The sequence below is a fragment of the Nerophis lumbriciformis genome, linkage group LG20 (assembly GCF_033978685.3).
Source record: "Nerophis lumbriciformis linkage group LG20, RoL_Nlum_v2.1, whole genome shotgun sequence".
NCBI classification, from domain to species: Eukaryota; Metazoa; Chordata; class Actinopteri; order Syngnathiformes; family Syngnathidae; genus Nerophis; species Nerophis lumbriciformis.
In genome coordinates, this window is record NC_084567.2 from 43,350,001 (window position 1) to 43,373,245 (window position 23,245).

Here is a 23,245-nt window from a genome sequence, read left to right on the forward strand (position 1 = left end):
ATTCAAGCCACACCCACACTGCTTGGTGCCTCATCTGACCTGCTGTGACTTAGATTACCATAGTAACTAGTAGGGTTGTACGGTATACAGGTATTAGTATATTTCTTAGTATATTTCTGTTCTAAATTGGCCCGCCAACTCCCCTGACCTGACGCAGAAGAGTTGAAGGCCACTATCAGAGCAACCTGGGCTCTCATAACACCTGAGCAGTGCCAGAAACTCATCGACTCCATGCCACGCCGCATTAACGCAGTAATTGAGGCAAAAGGAGCTCCAACCAAGTATTGAGTATTGTACATGCTCATATTTTTCATTTTCATACTTTTCAGTTGGCCAACATTTCTAAAAATCCCTTTTTTGTATTAGCCTTAAGTAATATTCTAATTTTGTGACACACGGAATTTTGGATTTTCATTTGTTGCCACTTCATCAAAATTAAATGAAATAAACATTTGAATGCATCAGTCTGTGTGCAATGAATAAATATAATGTACAAGTTACACCTTTTGAATGCAATTACTGAAATAAATCAAGTTTTTCAAAATATTCTAATTTACTGGCTTTTACCTGTACATCAGAATGCTGTTAGTATCTTTCATGTACAGCATGTATCAAAGTGGCTGTGTTTCATGTTACATATTACTTCAATGATCTAAATAAATACTTCATATATTATTTTGTGTTGTAGGGTCAGATGATTGACAGCACAGGAGCTGAAGGGGACTTGGAGCACGTGGTAATGACTCTCAAGACACTCATTCAAGCAAATCTGACGTCTAGTAAAAATGCTGATCACAGCACATCATAGCAAACCCGTTACCTTTTGCCATTAGAAATAATTGTAACGAAGAGTGTTTTCATCCCATGCAGGAGCGTCTGCTGAAGCCCCTCAGTGGCTTTCCAGGAATGAGCGGCGAGATGAAAGAACTCGCCACAATCATCAGTAAGGTACAGAATACAAAACGCTCAGAAGTATAAATATTATTTGATGAAAATGTCCTGCATCTAGTGTTTGGGATTTAAAATAGTGTCGCAATATCCATCAGACAGGCTACTGTCATGTGACATGTTATGAAATGTATAAAGTGACTAGAAATTATTAGTAAGCTTTTCAAAAAATCATCCTTTTATTTTATATGTATAATTTTTTTTTAATATTATTTATTTTATATAAAGATATTTACATTGAGTTGAAATAATATAAGTAAATAATAGAATGCAATTATATAGATTATTGCAGCTCAATATATAAAATACATAAATACAAAACATAATTTACCGTATGTGAGTAATATATTATTTCAACTTTATCTACATAATATCTTTATATTTATAATAATGACATACCTGCATAACATTTACAATACACATATTGTTCTATTAAAGTATATTTGTCTTAACTATTATCATTATATCTTTTGCTGATTGGCTAGGAGAAATCACATGGTTTTACTGCTTTATAGTGAAGGCTGACACATATTTTATTGTAATTTAATACCAAATAGTGTTTCTTGGTCAATATAAGTGAATGTGATAATATAATAGCCTCCATATAATATATATTTTAGATGTAATCATGTAGTTGCATAAGGTAAAAATAATATTATCTATATAATATATATATTTAGATGTAATCATGTAGTTGCATAAGGTAAAAATAATATTCTCTATATAATATCATTTTAGATGTAATCATGTAGTTGCATAAAGTAAAAAATAATATTCTCTATATAATATATATTTTTAGATGTAATCATGTAGTTGCATAAAGTAAAAAATAATATTATCTATATATAATATATATATATTTAGATGTAATCATGTAGTTGCATAAAGTAAAAAATAATATTCTCTATATATAATATATATATTTAGATGTAATCATGTAGTTGCATAAAGTAAAAAATAATATTCTCTATATATAACATATATTTTAGATGTAATCATGTAGTTGCATAAAGTAAAAAATAATATTCTCTACATAATATATATTTTAGATGTAATCATGTAGTTGCATAAAGTAAAAATAATATTCTCTATATAATATATATTTATATTTTAGATGTAATCATGTAAATGCATAAAGTAAAAAATAATATTATCTATACAATATATATATGTAGATGTAATCATGTAGTTGCATAAAGTAAAAAAAATAATAGCCTCTATATAATATATATTTTTAGATGTAATCATGTAGTTGCATGAAGTAAACAATAATAGCCTCTATATCATATATATATTTAGATGTAATCATGTAGTTGCATAAAGTAAAAAAAAAATTAATCTATATATAATATATATATATTTAGATGTAATCATGTAGTTGCATAAAGTAAAAAATAATATTCTCTCTATATAATATATATATTTAGATGTAATCATGTAGTTGCATAAAGTAAAACATAATATTATCTATATATAATATATATATATTTAGATGTAATCATGTAGTTGCATGAAGTAAACAATAATAGCTTTTATATAATAAATATATTTTTGATGTAATCATGTAGTTGCATAAAGTAAAAAATAATATTCTTTATATATAATATATATATTTAGATATACCGGTAATCATGTAGTTGCATAAGGTAAAAATAATATTCTCTACATAATATATATTTTAGATGTAATCATGTAGTTGCATAAAGTAAAAAATAATATTCTCTCTATATATAATATATATATTTAGATGTAATCATGTAGTTGCATAAAGTAAAAAATAATATTCTCTCTATATATAATATATATATTTAGATGTAATCATGTAGTTGCATAAAATAATATTCTCTATACATAACATATATTTTAGATGTAATCATGTAGTTGCATAAAGTAAAAAAAAAAAAATTCTCTACATAATATATATTTTAGATGTAATCATGTAGTTGCATAAAGTAAAAAATAATATTCTCTATATATAATATATATATTTAGATGTAATCATGTAGTTGCATAAAGTAAAAAAATAACATTCTCTACATAATATATATTTTAGATGTAATCATGTAGTTGCGAAAGAGCTGAAATATCTTGAAAATGTATTGATAAGGGGAAATAATAAACCCTGGCCAAAGCACCTTAGAACTGTCATACCACATGTTGTCCACTAGAGCGCAGCAAAGTGCTTTGTCGTGAGTGAATTGATGTTTTGTATGAATGAAGACATCTGTTTCCCCTATTGCATACTTGACACTAAAGGACACCTGTGTGTGTGTGTGTTGTGTGTGTGTGTGTGTTGCCCACAAAGGACATCTATTTGCACAACCCCAACGTGCGCTGGGTGGACATCATCGGCCTGGAGGACGCAAAGCGATTAGTCAAGGAGGCGGTGGTCTATCCCATTAAGGTGTGCCCACTGCTATTTCAGCACCGCTCGCCCTTCTTCGATTCTGAATACATCTCCTTTAAAGAGTCGGGAGGGTCAGGTCGGGCTGACATGAAATCTATAAGTGGGATAATATAACAACACGGCGTGCGCTTCATGTGGACTTTTACATCCAGACGTCATCTCGTCCCAGCTCCTGATGGATGTGATGACATCCAATCAGGGCGGTCTGCATGCTGGTGACATTTACACACCCAGATGAGGACGGATGCCTCCATCTGCCTCCATCTGCCTCCTTTTTTTATTCAATAACATCCTGTCTCCATTATTATTCATTCTCTGGGGTATAAGGTCACTTGCTGATCCCACCCAGCCCGTGTTCATCACCTAAGATTCTTACTAATGTATGTGCCAGCCGTAACCTCCACCAAGTCATACATCAGGTTTACCCCCCCCCCCTCCTTACTCCTTGCATCAGGTTTAGCTTCAGTTTTTTGTGTTTGATTGCCAAGCAGATGGAAAGTTATGCCAAATGTTGTTTGTTTTAATGCCACAGTACCCACAGCTCTTCACGGGCATCCTCTCTCCCTGGAAGGGCCTGCTACTTTACGGCCCCCCGGGTAACGACACCATTTACCTGCCGGTCACCCCACTGCGTGTTGACCTTTGACCCTCCTGCTCACAGGTACGGGCAAGACCCTGCTGGCAAAAGCCGTGGCCACCGAGTGCAAGACGACCTTCTTCAACATCTCGGCCTCGAGCATAGTGAGCAAGTGGCGAGGGGACTCGGAAAAACTGGTCAGGGTAAGTCTGTCCTCCAGTGGACACGACATTAGGTACACCAGTACAATAGGTGTGCTGCTGGCAAAGTTAACAATGTTGTTATTAGTACACACATTATGATGTATACAAGTACACACATTATGATGTATACAAGTACACACATTATGATGTATACAAGTACACACATTATGATGTATACAAGTACACACATTATGATGTATACAAGTAACACATTATGATGTATACAAGTACACACATTATGATGTATACAAGTACACACATTATGATGTATACAAGTCAGAGGTGTGGACTCGAGTCACATGACTTGGACTCGAGTCAGACTCGAGTCATGAATTGGATGACTTTAGACTCGACTTGACAAAATGTAAAAAGACTTGCAACTCGACTTAGACTTTAACATCAATGACTTGTGACTTCACTTGGACTTGAGCCTTTTGAATTGACATGACTTGCTACTTTCCCCAAAACCCAAAGATGAAAAAGTTATTCGGGAGCGCTCCGTATTTTTCATTGTGTACTTGTCTATCAGCGTTGCGTGTGTCAGCTGGTGTGCTCTCAGTACAACAGCCAATCAAATTAGATCTACTTTGTTTTCATCACACAGCATTCATCCAATCAAATTGCAGGAAGAAGACATGTCCAAACCACACGCCAGTGAACAAAAAATGATACCTAAAATAATTTTGTTTGGGTATAAAAATTACGAGGTGGTCAACACAAAACGGTTTGCAGTATGCAACACATGCGGTTCGAAAATGACTGATGGAGAGGCAACAACTTCCAACTTCGTCCGGCATTTGAAGTTGCACAAAGAGCGGTAAGTTTTGAATGTAAGATAACGTTTATTGGCTAAGTAACGTGACTTTTATTTGCTGTAGTTAAATCAGTGAGGCTGTAAACTCACTGCTAACGTTATAACGTTATTGCAAACACGGGAATCTGTTGCAGTTCACTACCTTATTCATACTTTTTGTTCAGTGATTTTTTTTTTAAGCAGGGTTACGTTAGTCAATATATCACACGTAACGTTAGACGGCGGTCAGTTTTAGCCACCTAAAAAAAGACAAAAATAGTAAAATAAAGGTCAGTTAAAATGTATACTATATTATGAATATGTGTACCGTTTTAGCTAGCTTTCTGACATACTGTTGGTTGTTTACCTCAGTGGTCCCCAACCACCGGGCCGCGGCCCGGTACTGGTCCGTGGATCGATTGGTATCGGGCCGCACAAGAAATAATTTTTTTTTTCTTTTTTTAATTAAATCAACATAAAAAACACAAGATACACTTACAAGTAGTGCACCAACCCAAAACAACTCTCTCCCCCCTTTTGTTCTGGGCATTGAACATGAAGACTCTTCCTTCACTGTTCCGAGAGGCCATGAGGGTCTTGGCAGTGCCTGCCTCCAGTGCTCCAGTGGAGCGAGTTTTCAGCCATGGTGGCATCATACTACGCCCCCATCGTGCACAAATGACTGACAGACTCTTGGCTAATTTGGTCTTTTGCAAATGCAATGCAGCATAGGGCCCTGACATATAAAAAGTACAACTTTTTTGTTATGTTCACGTATATGTCATGTTTTTTCAATGTTAACACTTTTGTACAAATGAGTACATTTGCACTTTATTTTTCAATGTGTTTGTTCTGTAAAGGAATGAGTTAATGTTTAAAATGACTGGTTAATAGTGCTATTATAAAGTGCAATGTCAGCACAATTTTCTTTCCTGCAATTTAAAATGCACTTGTTTTAATAAATAAATACAGCGTTTGAAAAGCATACACAATCTGTGTTAATATATTAGTCTGTGGTTAAAAGGACTTGAAAGGACTCGAAACTCAAAATGCAGGACTTAGGACTTGACTTGAGACTTTCCAGTCTTGACTTTGGACTTGACTCGGGGCTTGCCTGTCTTGACTCGGGACTTGACTCGGACTTGAGGGCAAAGACTTGAGACTTACTTGTGACTTGCAAAACAATGACTTGGTCCCACCTCTGATACAAGTACATACATTATGATGTATACAAGTACATACATTATGACAGTGACGTGCGGTGAGGTTGATGGCTGGTGAGGCACTGACTTCATCACAAGTCAGATTTACAAACATATGAACCCTAAAGAGTATCTTATTCACCATTTGATTGGCAGCAGTTAACGGGTTATGTTTAAAAGCTCATACCAGCATTCTTCCCTGCTTGGCACTCAGCATCAAGGCTTGGAATTGGGGGTTAAATCACCAAAAATTAATTCCCGGGCGCGGCGCCGCTGCTGCCCACTGCTCCCCTCACCTCCCAGGGGGTGAATAAGGGGATGGGTCAAATGCAGAGGACAAATTTCATTACACCTAGTGTGTGTGTGACAATCATTGCTACTTTAACTTAACTTTAACTTTACACATATAAACTGTAGCACACAAAAAAGCACATTTAATAAAAAAAAACGTTATTATGGTCTTACCTTTACTTAGAAATTAAGTCCATGCGCCGCAACTAAAGCCCTCACTTAAACTTTCCACGTGCAAGATTGAATCTATTTAAAAAAGTGTAACCGAGGGTTTATAAATGTGGCCTATACTGTATGAAACTACAAAATAACAAACACGGAGGCTCCAGTTTACACGAGGACCACTTTATTTACCTTCTTTCAAAAACCTCCGCAACGTGACATCACTTCCGCTCTTAGCGCCTTCAAAATAAGAGCTCAAGGCATATACTGTATAACAGCGCATAACAGGAACCTAACATCACAAAGAGGAAAGCCCATGAAAATAGGTTACAAACGTTATTTAATAAGAAGCCAAAAAGTGCAAAAACAATAATGTTCGTGTTGGAGGAGTTGTGAATTAGGTACACCTGCAGTCTGCAGGTGTACCTAATGTTGTGTCCCTGCAGTCATTCACAACTCCTCCAACACGAACATTATTGTTTTTGCACTTTTTGGCTTCTTATGAAATATTTTTTTAAAATAGATTCAATCTTGCACGTGGAAAGTTTAAGTGTGGGCTTTAGTTGATATAACAATTCTACGGCGGGGGTGCAGGAGGCGAGCCTCAGCCAGTGCGTCTTTTGCAGCCGTTTTATGATCGCTCAGCACAAGAAATACGTTACACACATACAGTTGTTGACAAAATACACTGTACATTATATACCTCAGCTAACTAAACTATGGAAATGTATAATATAATTCATATAGCAATGCAGTCTCACTGCACAGCAGGCCAGCAGTTAGCCGAGTCATTGCGCAATCCATGTTGAGGCACTGAGTGACGTGCCTCAACTGGCTGCTGTTCACCGCACCGTCTCTTCTCAGTATTTGAACGGCAAATGTGAAAATTCAGCGATTTTGAATACAAATAATCTAAAACTGGTGAAGTTAAATGGAAAATATCTTTATAGTATAATCACTGTATACATATAACAATTTAATTTTTTTTTTACATTTTTTTTCTTTCCATGATGGCAGGTGAGGCCCCGCTTCACCTGCCTCTAGTGACTGCATGTTGCTGCATTACGATGTATACAAGTACACACATTATGATGTATACAAGTACACACATTATGATGTATACAAGTACACACATTATGATGTATACAAGTACACACATTATGATGTATACAAGTACATACATTATGATGTATACATGTTTCACTGGATTCAGAATAAAACCAAATTCTGTCTTACCCAACAATGTTAGTATTTGAATATTGTTACTTGAAGACTTATTCCTGGTTACAATTATACTGTTAAGAAAGTATTGTCTTATACTTTGCCTAAAATGAGAATGCATCATAATCAGTGGCGGCTGGTGAATTTTGTTTTAGGTGGGGCTGAAAATGTGTAAACCAAACCCCTGTAGGGGGGGTCATCCTCCCCCAGAAGATGTATTTGTGATTTTTACATACAAATATTGAAGATTTTTGCTCCTTCTTAACTATGTGCTAATGTTCTTTTCACAAAATACAACCAATAGTACGTTAATGTCAAATTTTACTTGTGAAAAGTAATCCCCCCGACTCCTATTTTCAACAGTCCGCTCATTTGAGCAGGAAAACGCTGAACAACATCTTTGTTTTCTACCTGTCAACTGTCAGTTTAGCATCTTTGTTTTCTACCTGTCAACTGTCAGTTTAGCATCTTTGTTTTCTACCTGTCAACTGTCAGTTTAGCATCTTTGTTTTCTACCTGTCAACTGTCAGTTTGGCATTTTTGTTTTCTACCTGTCAACTGTCAGTTCAGCATCTTTGTTTTCTACCTGTCAACTGTCAGTTTATCATCTTTGTTTTCTACCTGTCAACTGTCAGATTAGCATCTTTGTTTTCTACCTGTCAACTGTCAGTGTATCATCTTTGTTTTCTACCTGTCAACTGTCAGTTTAGCATCTTTGTTTTCTACCTGTCAACTGTCAGTTTAGCATCTTTGTTTTCTACCTGTCAACTGTCAGTTTAGCATCTTTGTTTTTTACCTGTCAACTGTCAGTTTAGCATCTTTGTTTCCTACCTGTCAACTGTCAGTTTAGCATCTTTGTTTTCTACCTGTCAACTGTCAGTTTAGCATCTTTGTTTCCTACCTGTCAACTGTCAGTTTAGCATCTTTGTTTTCTAACCTGTCAACTGTCAGTATAGCATCTTTGTTTTCTACCTGTCAACTGTCAGTTTAGCATCTTTGTTTTCTACCTGTCAACTGTCAGTTTAGCATCTTTGTTTTTTACCTGTCAACTGTCAGTTTAGGCTGCTCGCCAGCTCCTCATCACCACTTCAAGATGGCGGCCCAATTTCTCGCGTCACAGCAGCCAATGCTGCGTCTACTTATAACATGTCTTTTGGGTCCGCGAGATGACTTTGCCAAGTATAAAAATGAGCTGCAAATTATATGAAAGAAAGTGCAGTTCTAAATGTGTCCACTGGATGTTGCAATAGCAATTCTGTTAGGCAAGCAAACAGTTTCTAGCTAAGATGTACGTAGTAAAGCTCCTCCCCCTCGACCCAAATGAAACATAAAACCTTCCCTTCTACATCCTCTGCTTCCAACACATCATTGCACCCAAATGTCTGTCAAAAGAAGAAAAGTGAGTGTAACTTAACTCTCTTGAATAGTTTGTAGAGTTAGCACAGGATTATTAAGTGGAAATGACAAAAGTGGTATTTATTACCAAGACGAGCTTGTACCTAATGTATTGGCCCATGTGTTTTTTTCCCCTCGCAGGTTCTATTCGAGCTGGCCCGATACCACGCTCCCTCCACCATTTTCCTGGATGAGCTGGAGTCAGTGATGGGCCAGAGAGGAAGCAACATGATGTGGGTTCCATGAAACAGTTTAAACAGTTAATGCAGGTGAACGTCAAAACATTAAAAAATATCTTGCTGAAGTCCATTTATGTCAGCAATTTAACTTCAAATATGAAAATAATATTAATATTAATACTCACTACATGCAAAGTGAGCTGCGTCAACAATGATCATGATTGACAGTTTTTGAAAACCCAACATTTTCTGAGATTTTCAATTATAGGTTATTATAAGACATACACCATAACCATCACATTAGATCAAACGAAGGCTTTAAATATCTTGAGTTGCACGTTATGTCATAAATTAGTTTCACCTTGTCAATATAATTGCTGCAATAAACAAACTGTCAAGACTTGGTCTTGGGTGTTTGCTTTTCCGGGATGCAACGGAAAGTTGGCTCGGGCGAGACGGGAATGAAGGTACATGATTTATTAATACATCAAAAAAAAGTACAAACGAAAAGCGCGCACAGTGGCGGAGAATAAACTATGAAACCAAAAGACTATAGCAAAAAAAGTACAAACGAAAAAACACGCACAATGGCGGAGAACAAACTATGAAACCAAAAAGACTATAAACATGGAACAAAAACTTACTTGGCTTGGACAAAAATAGTTGCTTGAAGGAATGGACATGGAAAGAATGGACAGAGCATAAATGTGGTGAGGTCGTCAGAACGACAAACTGAAAAGAATGAACTTAAATACTATGGACATGATTAACGAAAACAGGTGCGTGACTCAAAACGTGAAACAGGTGCGTGACGTGACAGGTGAAAACTAATGGTTGCTATGGTGACAAACAAGAGTGCACAATGAGTCCAAACGTGGAACAGGTGAAAATAATGGTTAATCATGCAAACAAGACAAGGGAGTGAAAAGCCAGAAACTAAACAAAACATGACTTAAAACAAAACATGATTACACAGACATGACACAAACCTTTGCACGATATTCTAATCTTTGGAGTTTCACCTTTATATCTCATTATGCATGTCCAATATTTATTTTAATATAATTGATATATTTGTATTAGTCCTGTCAAACGATTATTTTGTTTCACATTAATCACACTTTCGAATTTGGATTCATTGTAAGTTATGACTCAGTTGCATAATTGAAATGCTGTTGCCTTCACTCGTCTTTGCATTTGATTCATTTTCCTGTGTAAATGATTCATGTGATCATTGTTGGTAATTATTCACATAATTAAGCTAACTAAATAAAACTGAACTGGCTACAAAAGGAAAAAAACAGAATGCTGGACGACAGCAAAGACTTCCTATATAACCAAACTTGTTATATTTGACAGCCCTAAATAATGTATTACTTGTATATAAATATAATGTATGCATTTTTATTAGAGCTAGCAAATGCAAAGCATTAACTCATGCAATTAATCATTTAATTAAAGAATGATCGCATTAATCACGCATCACTGCAGATTAATCACAATTTATTTAGATGCTCTGGTTCTTTAACTGCAGATGGTGACATGAAAAGGTCGTTAATACAGTCGGTGATCAGGTGGATGCATTCATTAGTGCAAAGTTCAGTGAAGAGACTCAAAATAAAGCCTGTCTGCATTTTAGATCAAAGTTTTGAGCATTTAAAAATGTTGCTGTGTGACATTCTGATTTGTGTCAAAATATCAGGGTCTTTTTTTTTAAAGTTAATTACAAAAGCGAGTAATAACCTGGAATTAATTGTAATTATTCCAAAATCAAAAGTGAGATTAAAGTGATAAGAAATATTATTTAACAGAACAAATGTTTATAAAGTCTATGACCTCCTTTTGCCAGCTGATATTTTTGTAAAGTTCAATTAAAATGCAGAGTCGTATTCATCTCAGGGTGCATCGCTTATGATCGGACACAGTCATGGAAAAAATAGAAATGTAACTCATGACAAATATCTGACGTTAGCATGTAGCCACTTAGCATGGTGAAGTGCATCAAGGTTGCACTGCTCTTGTGTTTCCAGAGGCGAGCATGAGGGCAGTCGCAGGATGAAGACAGAACTCCTGGTCCAGATGGATGGACTGGCCAGGTCTGAGGACCTGGTTTTTGTACTGGCAGCATCCAATCTGCCTTGGTAACACAAACTGAAACCTCACATCCTACTATTTTTTAGCCTTTCCCAGCAGATTAACAAAACAAATATGATTGTATTATTTTGAACTGAAGTGATTGAGGAGAAAGCGTTCCTCCCTCAGGGAACTGGACCACGGGATGCTGAGGAGACTGGAAAAGAGGATCCTTGTCGGTCTTCCTCCTGCACTCGCCCGCCAAGCTATGATCTCTCATTGGCTGCCTGCCGTCAACAGCACAGGGGAGGTGCACCTCCATGCTGACCTGGACTACCAGCGACTTGGGAAGGTTTGCTTACTCATCTTCACTTGCATCATGTAGCCTAGCGCATTGTTTTCCAACCACTGTGAGATACAGTCTGGTGTGCCGTGGGAGATCATCTAATGTCACCTATTTGGGTTAAAAATATTTTTTGCAAACCAGTAATTATAGTCTGTTGTTGTTGAGTGTCTGTGCTGTCTAGAGCTCGGCAGAGTAACCGTGTAATACTCTTCCATATCAGTAGGTGGCAGCAGGTAGCTAATTGCTTTGTAGATGTGGGAAACAGCGGGAGGCAGAGTGCAGGTAAAAAGGTGTCTAATGCTTAAACCAAAACTAAACAAAAGGTGAGTGCCCCTAAGAAAAGGCATTGAAGCTTAGGGAAGGCTATGCAGAACGAAACTAAAACTGAACTGGCTACAAAGTAAACAAAAACAGAATGCTGGACGACAGCAAAGACTTACTGTGGAGCAAAGACAAAGTACATCCGAACATGACATGACAATCAACAATGTCCCCCCAAAGAAGGATAAAAACAACTGAAATATTCTTGATTGCTAAAACAAAGTAGATGTGGGAAATATCGCTCAAAGGAAGACATGAAACTGCTACAAGGAAAATACCCCCCAAAAAGAAAAATCCCACCAAAATAGAAGCGCAAGACAAGAACTAAAACACAAGAGCTATATTGATGCATGCTTGGTTATGCTTTAAAGTCATATCCAACAATTGCGACACCGACTTGTTGCTGTCAACTGAGTTTCGTTTTTTAATGATTTCTGATTTCAACGCAAAAAATGTGCCTTGGCTCAAAAAAAGTTGAAAAACTCTGGCCTACAATATATCATACACACTTGCTACATTAACACATCCTAATTTTAATCCCCTAAAAGTACACTTGTACTTTGGTATTTGTGTGCAAAGCTTTTTTTGTATTTAAGTTAATTATTTTGGATTTTCAAATAAAACCACGACAGAACAAAACTAAAACTGAACTGGCTACAAAGTAAACAAAAACAGAATGCTGGACGACAGCAAAGACTTACTGCGAAGCAAAGACAAAGTACATCCGAACATGACATGACAATCAACAATGTCCCCACAAAGAAGGATAAAAACAACTGAAATATTCTTGATTGCTAAAACAAAGTAGATGCGGGAAATATCGCTCAAAAGAAGACATGAAACTGCTACAAGGAAAATACCCCCAAAAAAGAAAAAGCCACCAAAATAGAAGCGCAAGACAAGAACTAAAACACAAGAGCTATATTGATGCATGCTTGGTTATGCTTTAAAGTCATATCCAACAATTGCGACAACGACTTGTTGCTGTCAACTGAGTTTCGTTTTTTAATGATTTCTGATTTCAACGCAAAAACCGCAAAAAATGTGCCTTGGCTCAAAAAAGGTTGAAAAACTCTGGCCTACAATATATCATATATACTTGCTACATTAACACATGCTACTTTTAATCCCCTAAAAGTACACTTGTACTTTGGTATTTGTGTGCAAAGCTTTTTTTGTATTTAAGTTAGTTATTTTGGATTTTCAAATAAAACCACGACAGAACGAAACTAAAACTGAACTGGCTACAAAGGGAAAAAAACAGAATGCTGGACGACAGCAAAGACTTACTGTGGAGCAAAGACAAAGTACATCCGAACATGACATGACAATCAACAATGTCCCCACAAAGAAGGATAAAAACAACTGAAATATTCTTGATTGCTAAAACAAAGTAGATGCGGGAAATATTGCTCAAAGGAAGACATGAAACTGCTACAGGAAAATACCAAAAAAAGAAAAAGCCACCAAAATAGAAGCGCAAGACAAGAAGTAAAACACAACAGCTATAGTGATGCATGCTTGGTTATGCTGTAAAGTCATATCCAACAATTGCGACAACGACTTGTTGCTGTCAACTGAGTTTCGTTTTTTAATGATTTCTGATTTCAACGCAAAAACCGCAAAAAAATGTGCCTTGGCTCAAAAAAGGTTGAAAAACTCTGGCCTACAATATATCATATATACTTGCTACATTAACACATCCTAATTGTAATCCCCTAAAAGTACACTTGTACTTTGGTATTTGTGTACAAAGCTTTTTTTGTATTTAAGTTAGTTATTTTGGATTTTCAAATAAAACCACGACAGAACGAAACTAAAACTGAACTGGCTACAAAGTAAACAAAAACAGAATGCTGGACGACAGCAAAGACTTACTGTGGAGCAAAGACAAAGTACATCCAAACATGACATGACAATCAACAATGTCCCCACAAAGAAGGATAAAAACAGCTGAAATATTCTTGATTGCTAAAACAAAGTAGATGCGGGAAATATCGCTCAAAAGAAGACATGAAACTGCTACAGGAAAATACCAAAAAAAGAGAAAAATCCACCAAAATAGGAGCGCAAGACAAGAAGTAAAACACTACACACAGGAAAACATCAAAAAAGTCCAAATAAGTCAGGGTGTGACGTGACAGGTGGTGACAGTACACCTACTTTGAGACAAGAGCTATAGTGATGCATGCTTGGTTATGCTTTAAAGTCATATCCAACAATTGTGACAACGACTTTTTACTGTCAACTGTGTTTAGTTTTTTAATGTTTTCTGCTGGTGGTGTGCCTCCGCATTTTTTCAATGAAAAAAAATGTGCCTTGTAGAGATGCGCGGTTTGCGGACACAACCGCGGAGTCCGCGGATTATCCGCGGGTCGGGCGGTTGAAATAAAAAAAAATTAGATTTTATCCGCGGGTCGGGTCGGGCGGTTGAAATAAAAAAAAAAAAGATTTTAAATAGATTCAGGCGGGTGGCAGTTAAACCAATTGGGAAATATATATACATAGTTAAATGTTGTTACCCACATACGAAAAACGAGCAGGCACCTGCAGCATATGCCACAACAGAAGAAGAAAAAAAAAGAGATGTCAACGCCGGCAGCAAACGTGGTACGCGACAAACTAAAAAAGGGAATACTAAAGACCAGGTGAAAAAAGGGCCAGAAAAGTTCAGCGTGGACTCGTTTTTATGAGGTTGTAAATCAGGATGATAGTAATGCTGGCTACGTGATTTGCAAGAGCTGCGACGCTGTTTATGTCTACGACAGTCACAAAAACCGGGACATCTAACATGGTGCATCACATTTGTGCAAAACCCCGAACCTCCACAAACACCCTGAGCATGAGCAGTTTGGTCCGCCGTGATCCCAGAAGAGTGCCACAGGATGTTAAAACAAGATAGAACACAGTTTGAGTGGCGCGAGCGCGCTTGGAGGTGTGCTCAGCGCAACTCCCAGATGATTGCGCACTGGTGTGCGTCTGGGCCGTGACAGCGTGGCACGCATTGAATGTCTCTGCTGCATTGGATCAGTCTCCTTTCTTTAACAGGCAAAAGCTTTATAACCTCACTAATGCCTTGCATCGTCTATATTAGATATATAAGAACGGGCGGGTGGCGGGCGGGTGCGGTTTTGATTAAATGTTAGTTCGGGTGGATGGCGGATGGTTGACGACTTTTGTGATGCGGTTGCGGATGAAATAATTGCCTATCCGCGCATCTCTAGTGCCTTGGCTCAAAAAAGGTTGAAAAACACTGGCCTAGCGTACTGAAACATCATCATCATCAACTGGCGTTTGTCCCGCAGGAGATGGACGGCTACTCCGGATCTGACATCAGATTGGTGTGTAAGGAGGCCGCCATGAGACAAGTGCGCAAAATCTTTGCAGCTCTGGAATCGTATCAGGACGGTAGGACCAGACACTAGTAGGATGCATTCAAAGACATCCGTATATAAGTACACTGTGCTGCATGTTGGCGCCACACTGCATTGGAAAGTAGCCTAATTCCACTATGGAATAGTGGCCTAGTGGTTACAGTGTCCGCCCTGAGATGGGTAGGTTGTGAGTTCAAACCCCGGCCGAGTCATACCAAAGACTCACATCAAGGGTTGGAATTGGGGGTTAAATCACCAAAAATGATTCCCGGACGCGGCCACCGCTGCTGCCCACTGCTCCCCTCACCTCCCAGGGGGTGAACAAGGGTGATGGGTCAAATGCAGAGAATAATTTCGCCACACCTAGCGTGTGTGTGTGACTATCATTGCTACTTTAACTTTCATTTTTGTTCTAAAGACAAAACCTTATCATGACAATGTGAGAAGTTGTCTTTTTTTTTTACATTTTCATCCAGAGACGTCCTGGATGAGCACCAACAATTGAGAGGTGCTGCATCAAAGTAATTAGTAAAGTGCCCACAGATAGGTGTGGCATCATATTCAAAAAGACTTCAGGCTCTTATTGCTGCCAATTCATCCAACAAAGTATTGATCAAAAGCTGTGAATATTTATGTAGATGTGATTTTTTTTTAAATAGTTTTAATACATTTGCTAAATACAAAAAAACTCACATTATCAATATAGTGTATTGTCTGTAGAATTATGAGGACAAAAATGAATTTTTTTCCATCCATCCATCCATTTCCTACCGCTTGTCCCTTTTGGGCATACTTGCCAACCTTGAGACCTCCAAATTCGGGAGATTTGATGGGGGTTAAGGGGGAAGGAGTAGATTTACAGCTAGAATTCACTGAAATTCAAGTATTTCTTATATATATAGAAATATATATATATATATATATATAAATATAAATAAAATAAATACTTGACTTTCAGTGAATTCTATCTATATACTGTATATATATATATATATATATATATATATATATATATATATATGTATTTTATTATATATATATATATGTATATATATGTATTTTATTATATATATAAATATAAATAAAATAAATACTTGACTTTCAGTGAATTCTATCTATATACTGTATATATATATATATATATATATATCAATCAATCAATCAATCAATGTTTATTTATATAGCCCTAAATCACAAGTGTCTCAAAGGGCTGCACAAGCCACAACGACATCCTCGGTACAAAGCCCACATAAGGGCAAGGAAAAACTCACCCCAGTGGGACGTCGATGTGAATGACTATGAGAAACCTTGGAGAGGACCGCATATGTGGGCATTCGGTCTCTAGGGGAGACCGAATGCAATGGATGTCGAGTGGGTCTAACATAATATTGTGAGAGTCCAGTCCATAGTGGATCCAACATAATAGTGAGAGTCCAGTCCATAGTGGATCCAACATAATAGTAAGAGTCCAGTCCACAGTATGTATATATATATATATATATATATGTATTTTATTTTATATATATATATATATATATATATATATATATATATATATATATATGTATTTTATTATATATATATATATATATATATATATATATATATTTATATATATATATATATATATATATATTTTAATATAAATATAAATAAAATAAATACTTGACTTTCAGTGAATTCTATCTATATACTGTATATATATATATATATATATATATATATATATATATATATATATATATATATATATATATATATATGTGTGTATTTTATATATATATATATATATATATATATGTGTATTTTATTATATATATATATATATATATATGTATGTGTGGGGAAAAAAATCACAAGACTATTTCATCTCTACAGGCCTGTTTCATGAGGGGGGGTTCCCTCAATCATCAGGAGATTTATACCCTATATATATATATATATATATATATATATATATAAAATAAAATAAATACTTGAATTTCAGTGTTCATTTATTTACACACATAACACTCCTCTCTACTCATTGTTGTATTTAAAAGTGCAATGCTTTGCAGCCAGTAGCACAGCCTTTGAAGGAGCATAGGTATGGGCAGTGTAATATTCTGGGTTGGCGTCAATAACCAGGCGAGGTGATGAAGTTACATCTCTTTACTTCATACTTCAGAACCGACTCCCACACTTGCCGTCAGGGTGCGCAATACAACGTAAACCGTTGGCCAACCAAAAAGTAACCACAGAACACTATAGTGTTCTGTGGTTACTTTTTGGTTGGCCAAGCGGACGTGACGACAGGCTGTCCTCACTCAGGTCCTCAAGGATCTGGAGGGGTCGTGCCTTAAGTCTGGCTGGAAATCGGGAGAAATTCGGAAGAATGGTTGTCCCGGGAGATTTTCGGGAGAGGCAATGAAATTCGGGAGTCTCCTGGAAAATTCGGGAGGGTTGGCAAGTATGCTTTTGGGGTCTCGGGGGGTGCTGGAGCCTATCTCAGCTGCATTTGGGCATAAAAAAAAATGGGAAAAAGTGAAGCGTTGTGAATACTTTCCAGATGCACTGTATGTACATTGAAGTCATTGTTGACCTAATGTAAAGTAAAAGACACTTTCTGGAATGGACATCCTCCACAGGAGACACGGGCATGCCCGCCATCAGGCTGGAAACCGTGGTCACGCAGGACTTCCTGGAAGTCCTCGCCCACACCAAACCGTCGGCCCGCGGCCTGATGGAGAGACACTTGGCCTGGGAGAAAGAGTTTGAATCCGTCTGACCCAACAGGCCTGACAATATTAAAATAATACTAACTTAGTTTCACTTCATTTTAATGTTTTTATTTCTATCCAGCTTCCTGGGAACAATGTTTTAACCAATCAAGAAATATTAGACAATCTGCACCCCTCATGAAATAATGAAGTGCAGGTGTAAAGAGGACTGTTAGAGCAGTGTTTTTCAACCACTGTGCCGCGGCCGTGAGATACAGTCTGGTGTGCCGTGGGAGATGATCTAATTTCACCTATTTGGGTTAAAAAAATATTTAGCAAAGCAGTAATTATAGTCTGCAAATGATGTGTTGTTGTTGAGTGTCGGTGCTGTCTGGAGATCGGCAGAGTAACCGTGTAATACTCTTCCATATCAGTAGGTGGCAGCAGGTAGCTAATAACTTTGTAGATGTGGGAAACAGCGGGAGGCAGGGTGCTGGTAAAAAGGTGTCTAATGCTTAGACCAAAAATAAACAAAAGGTGAGTGCCCCTAAGACATACTTGCCAACCTTGAGACCTCCGATTTCGGGAGGTGGGGGGTGGGGCGGGGGCGTGGTTAAGATATATATATATAAGAAATACTTGACTTTCAGTGAATTCTAGCAATATATATATTTTATTACATTGTTGAGTTAAGGGTTGAATTGTCCATCCTTGTTTTATTCTCTGGCACCATTTCAGAACACACACATCATACAAATATACATTATAAAATCAATAAAAAAACAGGAGCTCTAATTTGGGAGTCTGAATTAGGATCAGAAGTTCCCTTTTTGTATTGATTACTGCAGCTGTGCACTGGATTAATTCACAAATACAAACTACAACTCACAAACACTTTAGAGTTAGGCTCCACCATCAGAATGTGTACTTAAACTTATAAAGATCACATGGATATTATTCAGTGAGTTGATTCACCAAAACTAACCTGTTATACAGGAGGAAAAAGCACACAGGACGTTTCAATTGTTCACAGACTGGTCGCGCTCATCAGAATGACAAGCCACTTCCGGTCTGCAGGTGATAGCATTCAATTGGGAAGAAACGCCCTACTGCCCCCTACTGACCAATGTGAATACTGATAAATGTGTAATGACAGCTCCAAAAACGAATTCAAACCACAAAATAAAATAAATAAATCAACACAAAAATGTGACACATTATGGGTGGGTCACATATGCATGTACAGTAGATGGCAGTATTGTCCTGTTTAAAAGTGTCACAACATTGCTGTTTACGGCAGACAAACTGCTTTACGGTAGGTAGACGAAAACTTGACTGCTGTTGTTGTGTGTTGTTACCGCGCTGGGAGGACGTTAATGAAACTGCCTAACAATAAACACACATAAGAAACCAAGAACTCGCCCTCCATCATTAGCTGTTTATATCATGGGAAAGTGGACGTGTGAACAGGCTGTCAACACGTCACTCAGGTCCGCATGGAGCTGGAGGGGGCGTGGCCTCCAGCTCCGCCTGAATTTCGGGAGATTTTCGGGAGAAAATTTGTCCCGGGAGGTTTTCGGGAGAGGCGCTGAATTTCGGGAGTCTCCCGGAAAATCCGGGAGGGTTGGCAAGTATGCCCTAAGAAAAGGCATTGAAGCTTAAGGAAGGCTATGCAGAACAAAACTAAAACTGAACTGGCTACAAAGTAAACAAAAACAGAATGCTGGACGACAGCAAAGACTTACTGTGGAGCAAAGACAATGTACATCCGAACATGACATGACAATCAACAATGTCCCCACAAAGAAGGATAAATACGACTGAAATATTCTTGATTGCTAAAACAAAGTAGATGCGGGAAATATCGCTCAAAAGAAGACATGAAACTGCTACAAGGAAAATACCCCCAAAAAAGAAAAAGCCACCAAAATAGAAGCACAAGACAAGAAGTAAAACACAAGAGCTATATTGATGCATGCTTGGTTATGCTTTAAAGTCATATCCAACAATTGCGACAACGACTTGTTGCTGTCAACTGAGTTTCGTTTTTTAATGATTTCTGATTTCAACGCAAAAACCGCAAAAAATGTGCCTCGGCTCAAAAAAGGTTGAAAAACTCTGGCCTACAATATATCATATATACTTGCTACATTAACACATCCTAATTTTAATCCCCTAAAAGTACACTTGTACTTTGGTATTTGTGTGCAAAGCTTTTTTTGTATTTAAGTTAGTTATTTTGGATTGTCAAATAAAACCACGACAGAACGAAACTAAAACCGAACTGGCTACAAAGGAAAAAAACAGAATGCTGGACGACAGCAAAGACTTACTGTGGAGCAAAGACAATGTACATCCGAACATGACATGACAATCAACAATGTCCCCACAAAGAAGGATAAAAACAACTGAAATATTCTTGATTGCTAAAACAAAGTAGATGCAGGAAATATCGCTTAAAGGAAGACATGAAACTGCTACAGGAAAATACCACAAAAAGAGAAAAAGGCACCAAAATAGAAGCGCAAGACAAGAACTAAAACACAAGAGCTATATTGATGCATGCTTGGTTATGCTTTAAAGTCATATCCAACAATTGCGACAACGACTTGTTGCTGTCAACTGAGTTTCGTTTTTTAATGATTTCAACGCAAAAACCGCAAAAAATGTGCCTTGGCTCAAAAAAGGTTGAAAAACTCTGGCCTACAATACATCATATATACTTGCTACATTAACACATCCTAATTTTAATCCCCTAAAAGTACACTTGTACTTTGGTATTTGTGTGCAAAGCTTTTTTTGAATTTTCAAATAAAACCACGACAGAACGAAACTAAAACTGAACTGGCTACAAAGAAAAAAAACAGAATGCTGGACGACAGCAAAGACTTACTGTGGAGCAAAGACAAAGTACATCCGAACATGACATGACAATCAACAATGTCCCCACAAAGAAGGATTAAAAACAAGTGAAATATTCTTGATTGCTAAAACAAAGTAGATGCGGGAAATATCACTCAAAGGAAGACATGAAACTGCTACAGGAAAATACCAAAAAAAGAGAAAAAGCCACCAAAATAGAAGCGCAAGACAATAACTAAAACACAAGAGCTATATTGATGCATGCTTGGTTATGCTTTAAAGTCATATCCAACAATTGCGACAACGACTTGTTGCTGTCAACTGAGTTTCGTTTTTTAATGATTTCTGATTTCAACGCAAAAACCGCAAAAAATGTGCCTTGGCTCAAAAAAGGTTGAAAAACTCTGGCCTACAATATATCATATATACTTGCTACATTAACACATCCTAATTTTAATCCCCTAAAAGTACACTTGTACTTTGGTATTTGTGTGCAAAGCTTTTTTTGTATTTAAGTTAGTTATTTTGGATTTTCAAATAAAACCACGACAGAACGAAACTAAAACTGAACTGGCTACAAAGGAAAAAACCAGAATGCTGGACGACAGCAAAGACTTACTGTGGAGCAAAGACAATGTACATCCGAACATGACATGACAATCAACAATGTCCCCACAAAGAAGGATAAAAACAAGTGAAATATTCTTGATTGCTAAAACAAAGTAGATGCAGGAAATATCGCTTAAAGGAAGACATGAAACTGCTACAGGAAAATACCACAAAAAGAGAAAAAGGCACCAAAATAGAAGCGCAAGACAAGAACTAAAACACAAGAGCTATAGTGATGCATGCTTGGTTATGCTTTAAAGTCATATCCAACAATTGTGACAACGACTTGTTGCTGTCAACTGAGTTTGGTTTTTTAATGATTTCTGATTTCAATGCAAAAACCGCAAAAAATGTGCCTTGGCTCAAAAAAGGTTGAAAAACTCTGGCCTACAATATATCATATATACTTTCTGCATTAACACATCCTAATTTTAATCCCCTAAAAGTACACTTGTACTTTGGTATTTGTGTGCAAAGCTTTTTTTGGATTTAAGTTAGTTATTTTGGATTTTCAAATAAAACCACGACAGAACGAAACTAAAACTGAACTGGCTACAAAGTAAACAAAAACAAAATGCTGGACGACAGCAAAGACTTACTGTGGAGCAAAGACAAAGTACATCCGAACATGACATGACAATCAACAATGTCCCCACAAAGAAGGATAAAAACAAGTGAAATATTTTTGATTGCTAAAACAAAGTAGATGCGGGAAATATCACTCAAAGGAAGACATGAAACTGCTACAAGGAAAATACCCCAAAAAAAGAAAAAGCCACCAAAATAGAAGCGCAAGACAAAAACTAAAACACAAGAGCTATATTGATGCATGCTTGGTTATGCTTTAAAGTCATATCCAACAATTGCGACAACGACTTGTTGCTGTCAACTGAGTTTCGTTTTTTAATGATTTCTGATTTCAACGCAAAAACCGCCAAAAATGTGCCTTGGCTCAAAAAAGGTTGAAAAACTCTGGCCTACAATATATCATATATACTTTCTGCATTAACACATCCTAATTTTAATCCCCTAAAAGTACACTTGTACTTTGGTATTTGTGTGCAAAGCTTTTTTTGGATTTAAGTTAGTTATTTTGGATTTTCAAATAAAACCACGACAGAACGAAACTAAAACTGAACTGGCTACAAAGGAAACAAAAACAGAATGCTGGACGACAGCAAAGACTTACTGTGGAGCAAAGACAAAGTACATCCGAACATGACATGACAATCAACAATGTCCCCACAAAGAAGGATAAAAACAACTGAAATATTCTTGATTGCTAAAACAAAGTAGATGCGGGAAATATCCCTCAAAGGAAGACATGGAACTGCTACAAGGAAAATACCCCCAAAAAAGAAAAAGCCACCAAAATAGAAGCGCAAGACAAAAACTAAAACACAAGAGCTATATTGATGCATGCTTGGTTATGCTTTAAAGTCATATCCAACAATTGCGACAACGACTTGTTGCTGTCAACTGAGTTTAGTTTTTTAATGATTTCAACGCAAAAACCGCCAAAAATGTGCCTTGGCTCAAAAAAGGTTGAACAACTCTGGCCTACAATATATCATATATACTTG

At 36.9% G+C, this 23,245-nt stretch overlaps 1 protein-coding gene across 3 annotated transcripts in view; it reads left to right on the top strand.

The window, feature by feature from the left end:
• katnal2 (katanin p60 subunit A-like 2) overlaps positions 1-23,245 on the top strand; it is a 96,016-nt gene that overhangs the window by 11,157 nt on the left and 61,614 nt on the right. For 2 of the 3 annotated variants that reach the window (XM_072915369.1, XM_072915370.1), the window contains exons 7-15: positions 689-736; positions 871-948; positions 3,254-3,352; positions 3,888-3,951; positions 4,017-4,135; positions 9,341-9,432; positions 11,409-11,519; positions 11,641-11,803; positions 15,424-15,526. In XM_072915369.1, the coding sequence (XP_072771470.1) occupies positions 689-736; positions 871-948; positions 3,254-3,352; positions 3,888-3,951; positions 4,017-4,135; positions 9,341-9,432; positions 11,409-11,519; positions 11,641-11,803; positions 15,424-15,526 (877 nt within the window). Of the gene's footprint in view, positions 1-688; positions 737-870; positions 949-3,253; positions 3,353-3,887; positions 3,952-4,016; positions 4,136-9,340; positions 9,433-11,408; positions 11,520-11,640; positions 11,804-15,423; positions 15,527-18,119; positions 18,270-23,245 lie in introns of those variants that run through there. The other variant, XM_061980914.2, reaches the window with a different exon arrangement.